Below are 13,717 nucleotides of genomic sequence, written 5' to 3' on the forward strand. Positions count from 1 at the left end.
GACAACTCAACACCTACACTCTCTAAGATTAAAACAAGCTGCTTCAAAATAAAGCATTTCAACAAACTAAGATATCCTATCAATATCATTGTTTTCAAGATATCGTTGGTTAGATTTGGACACCAACTAATGTAAGGTTCCTTTCACAATCATTGGTAAGATTTGAACTCAAATCAATCCCTAATCAAATTTAAAAAAACTTCAATGATCAAAAGTTACTTCTAAGATTTGCAACAAGATTTGAAAATATTAGATTCAAGGTTCACTTCCAACATCATTGATAAGATTTCAACAAACTTCATGACAGTTGCCCAAATCAGGGCAATTTCCATTAAATTTTCTCTTAATTGGACAATTGGCAATTTTTAAAAAAGAAAAACAACATGACACAAAAATTCAGTATCAAAGCTCAACAAACATAGCAAAATAATATTTTGTTTTTTATGTACTCCAATTTGACTTTTTACATAAAACTACATACAAAATTATTCTTTTAACCTATATACATTTCCAGTGCCTGTGGCAACCTTTGCTTGCTTAACAAAAACATATACTGTAACAAGTGTAACATGACAAAAGAGGAAACCATGTCACAAACATTTCTGTATTTTATTAAAATGGTTTGAAGTGCTCCAAATCTGGATGTGTTCCACCAGGGGGCCTCCTTGTTCTAAAACCACTTCTTTCAATTAGATGATTGCTTTCATGATAATAACAAGGGAAAGCACCTAACTACCCAAGCTTTTTACACATCTACCAAAATAACCAAAACATCTTACTACCAGAATAGCCATCCATAATAGTAAATTGTGTAAAACGTTGGGCCATTCTGGCAGATATCCAAAACACTAGGGGTAGTTTGGTGGTGTTCCCTAAACAAAACTCAAACTCTATAATACATAAAAAACGTTACCCAGTGAAACGATCAGGCTCAAAACCGGGAATGCCAGGAGGTCCAAAGGGATCAAATCTGGCTCCTTGTGGTATCGTCCCTCTATTAGATATACACATAAAACAAGCTGGAGGTTACTACCTTTTGTATATAAATATAACATGTAAAGACCATCTGCATGGTACCATATTTGCATGTGACACAGACAGAGAGAGAGAGAGAGAGAGAGAGAAAAGTCTGGAAGAAAAGGAAAAATATGTCTGAAATTGGTTACCACGGCCAGTTATTCTCATGATCATATGAAAATTCATGGAATTCTGCATGTTCTTACAGGTAAGTGGTTAGTGTATCGCTATAATAAGCAATTAAGTTGTTTCGAGCTTTCATTGTTTTTCTTTACAGTCATATGGCCTGGAGGTTTGAGCTGATCAGTTGTTCCTTTATCCGGCCAGTACCAGAAGGCATACATTCAATCAGTTGTACATGGATTAGTGAAGGCAAATGATGGCATCCAATAAGGGTTGGAACATGGCAGAAATAAACCCAAAATAGAAATGTTCTTTAAATTTTTTGCAGGAGGCTGGCATGACCTTTGAGACCAAAGTTACAGCCATCATCTTATACATGATATAGACCATCAAATATACACACTAATGCCAAAAGGGAAGAGAGATAATTGTGCAAGCCATGGTCAATGCAGAAGGCAACATCAGGAGTTCCCAGAAGACAGGTTTATTAGTTTGCTTATTGCAAGGAGTTCTTGGAGAAAGTTGTGTTGTGTGATAAATGAAGAAAGAGAACTAGTACAATGGCATATGCAAAGAGATGCTGAGGATGATATTTTAATGTCCTGGAGAGACCAGAATAATGGCATAGAGGACCCTACAAGCATTAACAAGAAAGCCCCCTCTGCTCATGTAGAAAGCCCCCTCTCCCAATATGCGGCTCATATATTTCCATAAGGTCCCTCAGAAGCTTAAATAGAAAGCATACATATGTGCATGAGAGGCAGGGTTGGTGTGTCCAACTTGGAGAAGTTTTACGAGGTGGTTGTATGTGGTCAATAATGTGAAGCATTGTTTGATGGTGCTGGATCCTTCACATTGTAGTGAGAGGTGGAGATGCTCTTTACCGTACGATATGATTAGAGAGAGATAGAAATGAATGTGATTAGTACGATGTGATTAGAGAAAGAAAACTAAATAAATAGACAGGTAAAACTTAAAATAATAGAGAAGTGAGTATAACAAATGAGACAGGCTGCGGATATGGCAGTGAGCCACTCAGGTAGATTAGTATTGACAATGAGAGAAGAAAAGATGAGTTGAATGTAATCAATGGATATACTGTTAATCTTACATGGAACTACACTATTGGAGATATTGGAAATAGAAGATCATTGATTGTTGTTGATTAGTCACCAACAACTTTGAGACAATTTTGCACTACCATATGTTTTTATGTGTGGGACCATATGCACTCCTATTTCCCCAACATGTGAGTGCAAAATCTAAGATACATGATACGTACAATGCAAAAGAAATGAATAAACAAATAAAGATTAGAAATTTTGAAATATATATGCATTACAATCAAGTGCAAATCCATCGTTAAAGAGAAATAAACAAACAAATACAACTTCAAAATACGGAACGGAAATGAGTTTATTACAAGAGAGTGAAAATATATATTATGTGATAAACCCATGACAAAGAGAAATTAAAACTGGCATGTGGAACTTCAAGAGAGCACTAAAAATCAGTCAAACCACTAATTTAGCCATAAACTCACAACCTAAGAAATCTTACATACACAAAGAAACATCTCCTTTAACTAAAAATTCACAAGCCGAGCAATCTTATATACATGGAGAAACACCACCATAGCTTGAACCCACGAAGACCTAACTTCACATCCAGCATATTAGATTGCTGTTGAACGAGGAAATTGAAACCATGTTGGGAACAGAGACTGGAACCCCTTTCAGTATTTCTTTATTGATAATTAATTAATGGAATAAAATATAATAAGGTTAAACCCAGACCCTAAAACCACAGCCTATTTCAACAACTTAAACCTGCATGTAAAGGTTTCAAGGTTCTTCCCATTGAGCATGTTAGAAAAGAGAGTAAATAAGCTATGTGCCTTACCAATTTCAGCATTCTAAATTGACTGTCCATTAGCTCTAAAGGTCAGTTTTGATCAAACGGCATTTGTGTAAATAAAGCAAATCTGGAACATTTTCTTATCTCTCACCTCTTCAAAAAATATCTTAGTCAACTCACTCGTAACTTTTAAGTGACTTTATGTAGGGCCTAATCTAAAATGGCTTTATAAGGAATGACTTTACAATCAGACACAACTCCACACAATTTGGAACCCAGTACCAACATAACTGACGACAATTGCTCCTTTGGACTAGGGATTGAAACTTAACCATTCCCAATTGGCAAGGAAATGTCACATTAACCAATCTCAAGGGTTCCGGGAGGGGCAAGCAATAAAATAAGGTACAGATAAAAAGAAATAGTTAATATATAACGTCATAAAGAAGAGCAAAAATAGCACCTAGTTGTGATAGAAATAAACAAACTAATAGACCTTTATGATATAGAAATATGAGTAGAAATCTAGAACATAAAGCCCATCTTCAACAAAACAGGGATTTGTTATCCACTACTTTATATATAGTACTGACTAGAAAATCTCACAAACAAAAAACTGTAAAAGAAAAATAGATGGCAGCTTACCTGCCATCCTGTGGAAATCCTGAGATTCCATAACCTCTATCAATACCCCATCGTGGATCATGTGGTCCTGAGAGTAAGAAGCATATGGTTTCATTTTTTAGCATTAGTATTTTTCGAAAGGTTGATAAGGGTTTCCAAAAATACATGATTTTATAATAGTTTCATACATAATCACTTACCAAGAAGCATACCACCACCTCCAGGATCGACCCTGCAATAAATAGCCATGAAATATATGAGATAAAGTAATGAAACATAGTGCAAGGAGGTTAGCAAAATACATTAATTTGGAAAAAAATTGTGATTAAAGTACCTGCTTGGGTATACACCAGCTCCAGGTCCGGGGAATAAATCACTGCCTCCCATGGCTGGAACTGGAGGATATCTGAGCCTGACATAGAAAGAAACACAATAACTAAATAAAAGGATGATGTTTTCTAGTGCCATGTAAAAAGAAAACAGGCATTCCAAGATGTTTGCAATTTATGGTTAATGAGTGCAGTTAATCAAACAAGAAAGGCCTGAAACATAACTATCAACACACTTCTGTTCAAGTGAAAAGAGAATTAAGCTTTTAGATAGCCTACTGGTATTCATGGAGCTCATTCTAGATAGCATACTAGATTGGGCATATTGTAAAGTGCAGTTTAGAAATACGAAAGCAAGACAATACACTTATGCTCTAGTGAAAAGATAAGAAAGTTTCTGGATAGTCAACTGGAGTTCATTGAGCTCATTCTAGATAGCATGCTAAATTTCAGCATGTTACAAAGCGCAGTTGAGAAATGTGAAAGTAGAATAATTAATACAGAGTTTTGGAATTTTGGATTTTCAGTCTATTTTCGTATTTTTGTTATTTCATAGTTTTTATCATGAGAATGTAAATCCGAGAGACTGTAATCAAGTTATATGAATAGCCTCTATGCCTTCATATAACCATGCATGTATTTAAGGCCTACTATTGAGATGCATACCAATTCCATAATAATATAGATCCAGAATAAAGTCTACTATTACGTAAAGCATTAAATGCTCAGCAATGAAACGTTGGATAATTTGTGAGGCTTCTACATATGCAATATTTCATTGCAAAGAAATTTGTAACTCTGACAGTGAAGGTCTTGCTCCCAACCCATTAAGCTCATTATCAACCACAATCAGGGATATCCTCCATCAGTGTAAGTTTAACATACCCATCTAGAAACCTGCAAGAAATTGTCATTTTATACATAGACAACAGAACGACCATCTTCAGCTATATAATCCAAGGAAGAACCGGGCGTAGCCATTTCTCACTGTCAAATTTTTGGTTTGTGAATATTTTTCAACTTTTTAGTCTGCTCTTTCTGGTGTCCCTTTTCTTCTTAGTTTCCAGATTAGCTATTTCCTTAAAATTAAGGTTTCTAATGGGCTCCAAGAAAGCATCACCTATCCTTAGAATACTGTAGCATATTAGTTTGGAGAAGAGAATGAAATGAGGTGAAAAGGTGAGACTAGGACTAATTTCATCCCCTTGACCATAAACAGGACATATACTGATGACGACTGTTGATACAAGAGATTCCTTAGGAAGAGTAATGACGGTGATTGAAAGTCTAATTTCGAGTTATCTATCATCCTTTTTTTTACCATACCTATAATTACGAAATTTTGATATTGAAAATGTATTAGGTTTCCTATTTCCATTCTTTTCAAGAAAGGTAAATGCAAACAAAAATACATTTTTGGCATCTTTAATGTGCAAATCGCTTACCCAGGTACAGATGGAGGTGGCTCTTCAATAATCCCACCCCTGGGAACCGTACTTCCTTCAGTGCTATAATCTCGATAAATTTCTTCTTTTCTGATAGAGCATCATCAATAGAAATTATGATAAAGAAAGAGACCTATGGCACAATATATGAGCCAATGGGACAAGTAAAGCTATCAAAAGTTTGGGTTACAAACTCATAGTTACTACAGTTAAAACGTTTATAAAAATGGAAAGATTTTGCCATCATAGAGAGGTAATTACCTCGATGTGCTTGGAGTCTCTTTGGTAACAACAAGATGGGAAAGAAGATGAGAGTTTATTTTCTCAACAAGCTCATTCAGATTCTTATAGAGTTGTCCATAGTTTGGGCTTTGGACGCCTGTCACATAATCTCCAACCCTAGCACCTCAGAAAAAACAAACGGTTAGGCAAGACAAACTTAGAGCAGGATCACACACACTAAGATTTGGTATTAAAAAATACTAAATGCCTTGAATTCTAGTCTCATGCACCTTAAACAAAATGAATTAAACTAGGAAGCTTCAAAAAGTTTGTATTAAAAAAGGAGAATATTGAGTGGTCAGTGCTCTTGAAATTCTTACCACTCAATTTCTTTGAGATTTAGTACTTTTAGAGAATAAAAAGAAACTGTTTAACTCATGAAACACAGAAGTAATAGTGAGACAATATTTGATCAATTAAAATTCTAACTGTAAACTCATTACAAATGCAGTGGATCATGCCTGTCAGTAGTAGAAAACCTTCTTCAGATGCAGTACACTGAGAACAATTTCAGAATTTTTTCCTTTGCTAGATAGCTAGGTTTAAGTTCTCATGCATGAAATAGTAGTAAACATTGCAAAAAAGTACCCATGATTTATATATTTCAATTGGATTTTGTTCCCAATGAACTGACAAGTTCAACAATTCAACTGCCATTTTAGCGAATGAGAACACATTTTTCGCAAACATTTATTCAACAATATACCTGATCTCAAGATGAAGAGGCTCCTTATCTTCATCCCTATCACCAGGTAAGGCATCTATCATAAGCTTGTCACCCATAGCTATACATTTCACAAACACAATCTTGCATAGATTGGGTTGATCAACACCCGAATAATGGAAAGCATAAGCACCATCAAATTCATTCCATCCTTCAATACCCACTTCAATATTCTCACCATCTCCACCTACATAGAAGAGAAAACCACTTATCGAAAACGTGATATTGTCATCAGCAATCACGACAATACCAGTTATTGCAAATGCAAAATTGCCATCAACAATCACGAATCCACCACTTATAGCAAATGTAACATTCTCATCAACCGTCATGAAAACTGTAGATATTGTGTACGTTTTTACAAGCTGAAAATGATGAAAAGGATGGCCATAGAAAATGCTTATGTGTTTATCTACATTAAAACTTGATTTATGAATAAAAAGAAACTATGTGAGTTCAAAAGAATGCAAAAATATTAATTAGTGACTACTGTGTTTCGGTGATGTGAAGAAACAATCAGTCATAAATATTTTCCCTTACCTAGACCAGAAATAACATTCTATGTTTCTCCAGAGAATTTGGTGAAATTCTATGCATAAACAAACGGCTCATATTCAGAAATAATGGAAAAAATCTCAACCAATATGTATCTTGGTTGATTGAAATGAGAACTTGTATTCAAAATTATTTTGATGTTCTCTACTAAATAGGTAAATTTGATGTATACACATTGAGTATACATGTTCCGGTATAAATGCTATATATACAGACATACATCTGTGTATGCATGTATACATTATATATATATATATATGAAATACACGCTATGAGATGTATGTATTTATGTATGTATGTATGTATGTATATATGTATGTATGTATGCATGTATGTATTTGTGTGTGTGTATGTATGTATGTATGTATGTATGTATGTATGTATGTATGTATTTGTGTGTGTGTGTGTACGTATGTATGTTGTGTATACATGTACGTTACCTGGTAGGTTTGTGCGAGAGCCGGTGGCGGTGAGCGAGAACCCAGCAGAGAGGAAAGCGGCATGGACGGCAAAGGCAACAGGATCATGAGGTGATGATGATCGAAAAAGGGGCCTGGCGGCCCGAATCACACCCAGAACGGCCCCTTCTGTTGCCATGTTCTTCTGTTTCGCCCCTCCCAAACTCTTCCTTGGCCCTCTTCTCCTGCTCCTGCTATCGAATCAAGCCTTCCTTTGAACTCTGCTTCTTGCTGACTCTGTACTTACAACCTGCGGTATGTATGTATGTATGTATGTATGTATGTATGTATTTATCATGTACATATGTATGTATGTATGTATGTATGTATGTATGTATGTAGCTCGTGTCTATTCTGCATCAAATCATAAAGAGGGCTGACGAGGGAATCGCGGCCATAGACGGTGTAGGTCGCTTAGAGGAAGGCGCGTGCGATCTGCACCGTCAGATTTCGATAAGGAAGAACGCGCAAAAAAAAAAGTTGTCAGAGGTCGCCCAACTCTGAATCGATGGTCGCCCAACCCTGTCAGAGGTCGCCCAACTCTGACTGTTGCAAGTCGCCCAACCATTTTAGGTCACCCAACCCTGACATTTGCAGGTTGCCCAACCGTTGCAGGTCGCCCAACCAAATGTATCATTTCGACCAAAATCTTCAAATAAGCTTGTTCATTACCCTTAAAACTTACAATAACATATCAAACAATCACAAAATCCAACCTTAAATTATTCAAAATCGACGAGCTTTACCATACTTATGTTAAAACAAATAATCATATTAAAACATAAAAGTTAAAAGTTAAAAAACATAAAACTTATAACAGAGAACGTAAATCCACTTTAAACACCGTAAACCCAAATCAAAGGATGACATACTTGAATAAGGAAACTTAAAACATAAATCAACATATGACATACTCCCAAATGCACTCATAAATCAACATAAATCCACTTGAAACATTGTAAACCCAAATGCACCGGTCCGCAAAACCACCCAAGCTATGTTTATGGCTCATCTAGAGATGATGGCAAGATGCGACCACAATTCTTGCAACAATCAACATTTGAGTCCCTTGATCTAAAGGTCAAGGCATCGCAATGCAAGCATCGCATCTTCTCTGTTGCACATATTGGCAACCGCCTCCTAGCTCGACTTGCGCCTCTTTGCATTTTTCTTGTGTGTGCCTTGCAAGTGTTTGGGGAGCTGCCAATAAGATCTTGTGAAATGTTGATTGATGCTCCCCTTTTTGCACCAATTGCTTGCTTACGCCCTATGGATCCACGGTCTTCTTCATTGGTTGGTTTCGGTGCACCTAGGTGATACACTAGCGTCTGACCTATTTCTTCAATGGACTCCATACATGCCAAAATTGTTGCACAGTTGAGGGATTGTAACCCTTGCCTAAGACATTGAATAGCCCCCTCAACCGTTTGTATTTTCGACTCCCATTCCTCCATTTGTGATGTTATAGGGTTTGTCTCCTCGATTGGTTCTACCTCTGTCTCCACTTCCATCTCTGTGAAATGGTCATTGCGCATATGGGTTGCATGATCTATAAAAGGCAATGACCCACATAGATGTGGCATGTGCCTCTCAATAATCATCCTGATGCCGAGTATATGCTTACATTTACTCGTAGGGTCTTGGCAATCACAATATGAACATTGGAGCGATACATTATACCATACATTCGGTTTTGTCAAGCTCAATATTTTAAACCAATATCGGGGCTCGTCCACAATATGCATTGTCGCATCATTAGTTTCATACCTCTCTAGTAGCCTTTCGGCCTCTTAAAGTCTTGTTGTTTGATCCCTACAATTTGCACGTGGTGCAAATCTACCACTCTCACATTTTTCTTGTCGTTGCTTGTACCATTCAATAACAGTACCCCCGATGCAAGTGCCAGTTTGACTGTCCCCAATTAAAACATGCACAAGATCGGTAATTGATCGGTTTATCCTCCCTCTTAAGGCATTATATTTGATAAACTGCCAATGTCTCTCCACGAGATTGGTAGTGTCAACATGTCCGTAGTTGAACATTCTACCAAATTTGGGCCACAGTTTCCTCCACACACATGTCAAGCCACACCATCCTCCTTCTATATATTGCCAAACACCTGGCTTGTTTGCATATTCTACCTTTAACTCCTCACATTGGGCATTGAATGTGGATTTCGTAATGCATTGCATGAGTTGGCACATCCGATTATAAAGATGGTTTCTCTCAGTTGCACTTACCTTTGGCAACAAATTGTCCAACCATGCTTTTTTTGCGTGGAAGTGACACAACAAAAGTCGACAATGTGTTTGCGACCTTTGCCCATTTGTAACTATCCAAGATAATCGGTCTGTTGCAACCACATTACTTATGGCATTATATGATGTCCAACTTTTATCGATGACTATGGCATTTGGCCTCACATTGGGCATCCGTGCAAATATGACTCTCAAGCAAGTTTCTAAAGCTACTTGCTCATGGTTAGACCCCTTATCAGAACTACATATCATGTACCATAATGGGATACCAACTCCCATGGCATTTGGGGCCACAACTGCATATAATGGCAAGCCAAATTGGTTTGTTTTAAACGTGGAGTCGATTGCCCAAGAGTTGTTTATTGACAATCGCTCACACATCTCTAACATCCATTCATCTTGGAGCACCAAGATGAACGGTTGCCTTGCGGGAGATCCATATTCACCAGGCAAGTAGGGTTGGACATGAGCCACCTTCCCAAGATCTCGGAGGGCACAAGCATCTTGCATCATCAAAGACCAATCAACCCCTGACATGGCACTCCCAATTGTTAACTTGTTGGCCATGTTATTGACCTCCTTTGGTATCATAAAGAACCTATAACTCACAAGGTCTAATGGACTAGCCTTGGACTTATGATATGCTTCCTTACGCATGCTCATCCGTGCCACATGTCGTGCGCAACCAACATCAAAAAGGTCATCTCTACAACAACTTATAACATTTGGGGCCATTGGCTCATAGTCTTCGGATGTAGACGAATCCAAGTCTTCATCGATGGTTGCGGAGTATGGTGATGCATAACCATCCTCAGAATCATACAAGGACGTGATGAAATCTATTTCATTTTGATTCATCTCGACAACTTGGTTTTCTTGTAGTGATTAATCAGAGGTAATTTAAGCTAGAGAATGTGATAAAGTAAATTTGATTAAGACAGAGATTATGATTAAGATAGAGACGACGTTTATAAGAATCTGATTAAGCTAGAGAATGTAATTAATTGAACCTGATTAAGCTAGAGAATGTGATTAAGAGAATTTGATTAAGACAGAGATTATGATTAAGATAGAGACGGTGATTATAAGAATCTGATTAAGCTAGAGAATGTAATTAATTGAACCTAATTAAGATAGAGAATGGGATTATAAGAACGTGATTAAGACAGAGAATGTGATTATAAGAACGTGATTAAGGTAGAGAATGTTATTATAAGAACTTGATTAAGACAGAGAATGCGATTAATTGCTTCGGATTAAGATAGAGAATGTGATTAATTGAATCTGATCTTAAAATAGAGAATGTGATTAATTAAGATAGAGAATGTCTTTTAGGAACTAGGAGTTGTGTGAAATTAGAATTTACTAATAAGATAGAGAAAGGATTAAGAGATGATTGGTTAAAACGTCAAATCTATTGGAGATCACAACTTGAGAAACTTTTAAAACAACAAATCAACTTTAGATCACAACTTAGATTGGTTGAAAACAACAAATCACCTTTAGATCACAACTTGTGATTGGTTTAAAACAACAAATCAACTTGAGATAAACACTTGTTGTAAACAACATTTCCATTAATAAGTAATCGCAATATACAATGAGTCGATTCTCGCTATACAAAATTTGTGTGGATTCCAAAATATAGTTACAACATCAGCTCTATAGCAAAATTTGTGCTGAAAACAACATTCACAAAATTTACAATATGGAGCCACCGGTCACAAGTGCAAATCCTAGTACCCTTCGTGCCCACTCGTCCATATGATTCTGAAGTGAATCCACTTCGTGTTTGGTGAACCACATCTCTGTGCCCTATCACCAAATATGTATAAGAACACATCTATACACAATCCACATGAATAAGGCATTGCAATTACACTTACAAAAGTCGGAGATATCCATCCTTGTAAGAACTCCCCCACCAACATTTGGATAGTCTTCATGACGTAAAAGCCACAATCCCAACAATTTGGCTGAGTTGGGATGTGCAATACATGATGTTGACCCTCGGGCATAATGGTGTGGTCTGACGGTTCAGATGAAATTTCCCGAATCGCCAACTCTGCCATTCTCCGCACGTTGTCAGTTGCTGCGTTGTTCAATGGATCGCAGAAGACTACTTTGCTAGTTAGCTTAGAAAATTTCTGTCGCATCTTCGTCCACAACACCCAATGCCCGTCAAGCACGATCGGAATGAACATATAATCACATTCAAACACCTTCCTAAGGATGGCTTGCCCCTTCATCGTCTGTTGGTGTAGCGTCACCCATAGTGGGTCGACGACGGTGAAGTGTTCTGTCACCTCGAGTGGCAACGAATACTCCATCCACAACATGAATAAGGTCATAGTCCACGTCGATGCCATTTCACGACACTTGCACATGGTCTCAAGATCTGACTCGGTAACGTCAAGGGCCAAATCGAGACGTTGGCAGGTCAGTTGGTACCTAAATGCATAGAAATATGTAGTTTGAGTAGGTACATCACACCCCATGTCAATTAGTAGGATACTAGTTTATATTTCACATAAACCCTACCTGGAAAAGTGTTTATTTGGTGTTTGGATCCATAACCTTATGCCCTTGCCATGCTGAATTTGAACTATGGCCACATCCGGTGCAGTGTCATCTGAATCTGATGTTAGGGAATAAACATCAGTGTGTGACTCGACCTCCTTCCGTCGGACTGGCATCTTTTGTCGTCTCCGTCTCGGTGGAGTGGACACACCACCCTCATATGGGTTTAGAGCCTCATCCACATCCGTGGACACACCTTGTGGTTGGGTGGATATCCCCGCCTTTTTACACTGTTTCACCACAATAAGACACATGTTATTATCTGAATTCTACCAATAAACCCTCCAACACATATATGAAATGAAATCCTTGCTCATACTTACATAAGAATCCAAACTGGATGATATCTTCTTCGTCAACATTTCCAAACGCTCATCCTTTTTGGAGTCGTATATGGCCATCTCATTGTCCATAAATTGCGCCACGAACTCTGCCTCTGTGTCAAGACGGAGTTCAGACGGAATAGAGTGGTACCTCGAAACAACCCTAACCTTCAACTTCCGGATATATGTTTGCCGATTTCTGTTGTACTTGATTTTGGGGTCCATGAATCTTCTGAGTGATCTCTGACACTCATAGCTATTAAAGCATACCCCCGGAATACCCTCCCTCCTCCTCCTCTATATGCATCCCTCGTGGTAGGACTATGTCTATTCCATGTTCCCTGCGTAAATGTGATTCCATGTCACTTTTTTTGCGATACCACCTTGGCGAGAGGCGGCAATACTCAGTATAGATACACGCACGGGCCTTGTTCCTATTTGCATCTCTTCCAACCTTATACAACGAGTCTGGGTGAGGAGCATTTGTTCCTTCTGTATGTGTTACATATTTAAGATTGACATAAAGATTGGCATAAAGATTGACATATTGGAACGACACCAAATCCACATACCATTTGGAGGAGCATCTTGGTCAAATGTTGCCATGGCCTGTAGGGGCTCGATCTGAGGCGTATGTGTTTGATCCATTCTGTCCCCACTCGTACACATGTTGGCTGACGAACTTCGCCAATGTCTTCTAACGAAGACCCTTTAACAAATCACGAGTCCACATACATGCATCAAACCCTAAACCAGTATTAGGGGAGATTGGTTCGTGACATACCTCTCTTGAGTTGGATATATGTCACTGTTATCGAAATCCCACCAATCTTTGTACTTGGACTTGGAAGCCATCTACCACCATTCAAGTAATCAAACCTTTTTTGAATTTAATACTCAAACACACACAATATTAAGTTTAAGCAAGCAAATCATTAAACCCTAAACCCGAAACCCTAATCCCTCACTTCCAAATCTCCCCATATGTTATATCCTACTTATCATGTTGCAATAATTAGATAAAGCAGGAATGAGACTCAAATCCCAATGTCCTATAAAATGAGTGCTTTTTACATGATTAAGTTTGTCTAAGTTGTAAGAATTGATTGTTTCAACCTCATATTTAATCAAGAGACATGAAG

The 13,717-nt window shown here is 37.7% G+C and overlaps 1 protein-coding gene across 1 annotated transcript; it reads right to left on the bottom strand.

The window, feature by feature from the left end:
* Positions 1–421: 421 nt before the first annotated feature.
* LOC147866389 (proteasome inhibitor-like protein) lies at positions 422–7,679 on the bottom strand. Its single transcript, XM_087316831.1, has 9 exons — positions 7,397–7,679; positions 6,384–6,588; positions 5,657–5,794; positions 5,396–5,485; positions 3,956–4,033; positions 3,822–3,853; positions 3,643–3,709; positions 914–994; positions 422–670 (listed from the first exon to the last, which is right to left on the bottom strand). Exons 1-9 carry the CDS (start codon positions 7,551–7,553, stop codon positions 613–615), a joined length of 906 nt encoding a protein of 301 aa, XP_087172957.1. The 5' UTR covers positions 7,554–7,679; the 3' UTR covers positions 422–612.
* Between the last annotated feature and the right edge of the window lie 6,038 nt (positions 7,680–13,717).

The sequence above is a fragment of the Azolla caroliniana genome, unplaced genomic scaffold (assembly GCF_043228905.1).
Source record: "Azolla caroliniana isolate FFs.n. ecotype wild unplaced genomic scaffold, voAzoCaro1.0.p SCAF_3, whole genome shotgun sequence".
Taxonomy (NCBI): Eukaryota; Viridiplantae; Streptophyta; class Polypodiopsida; order Salviniales; family Salviniaceae; genus Azolla; species Azolla caroliniana.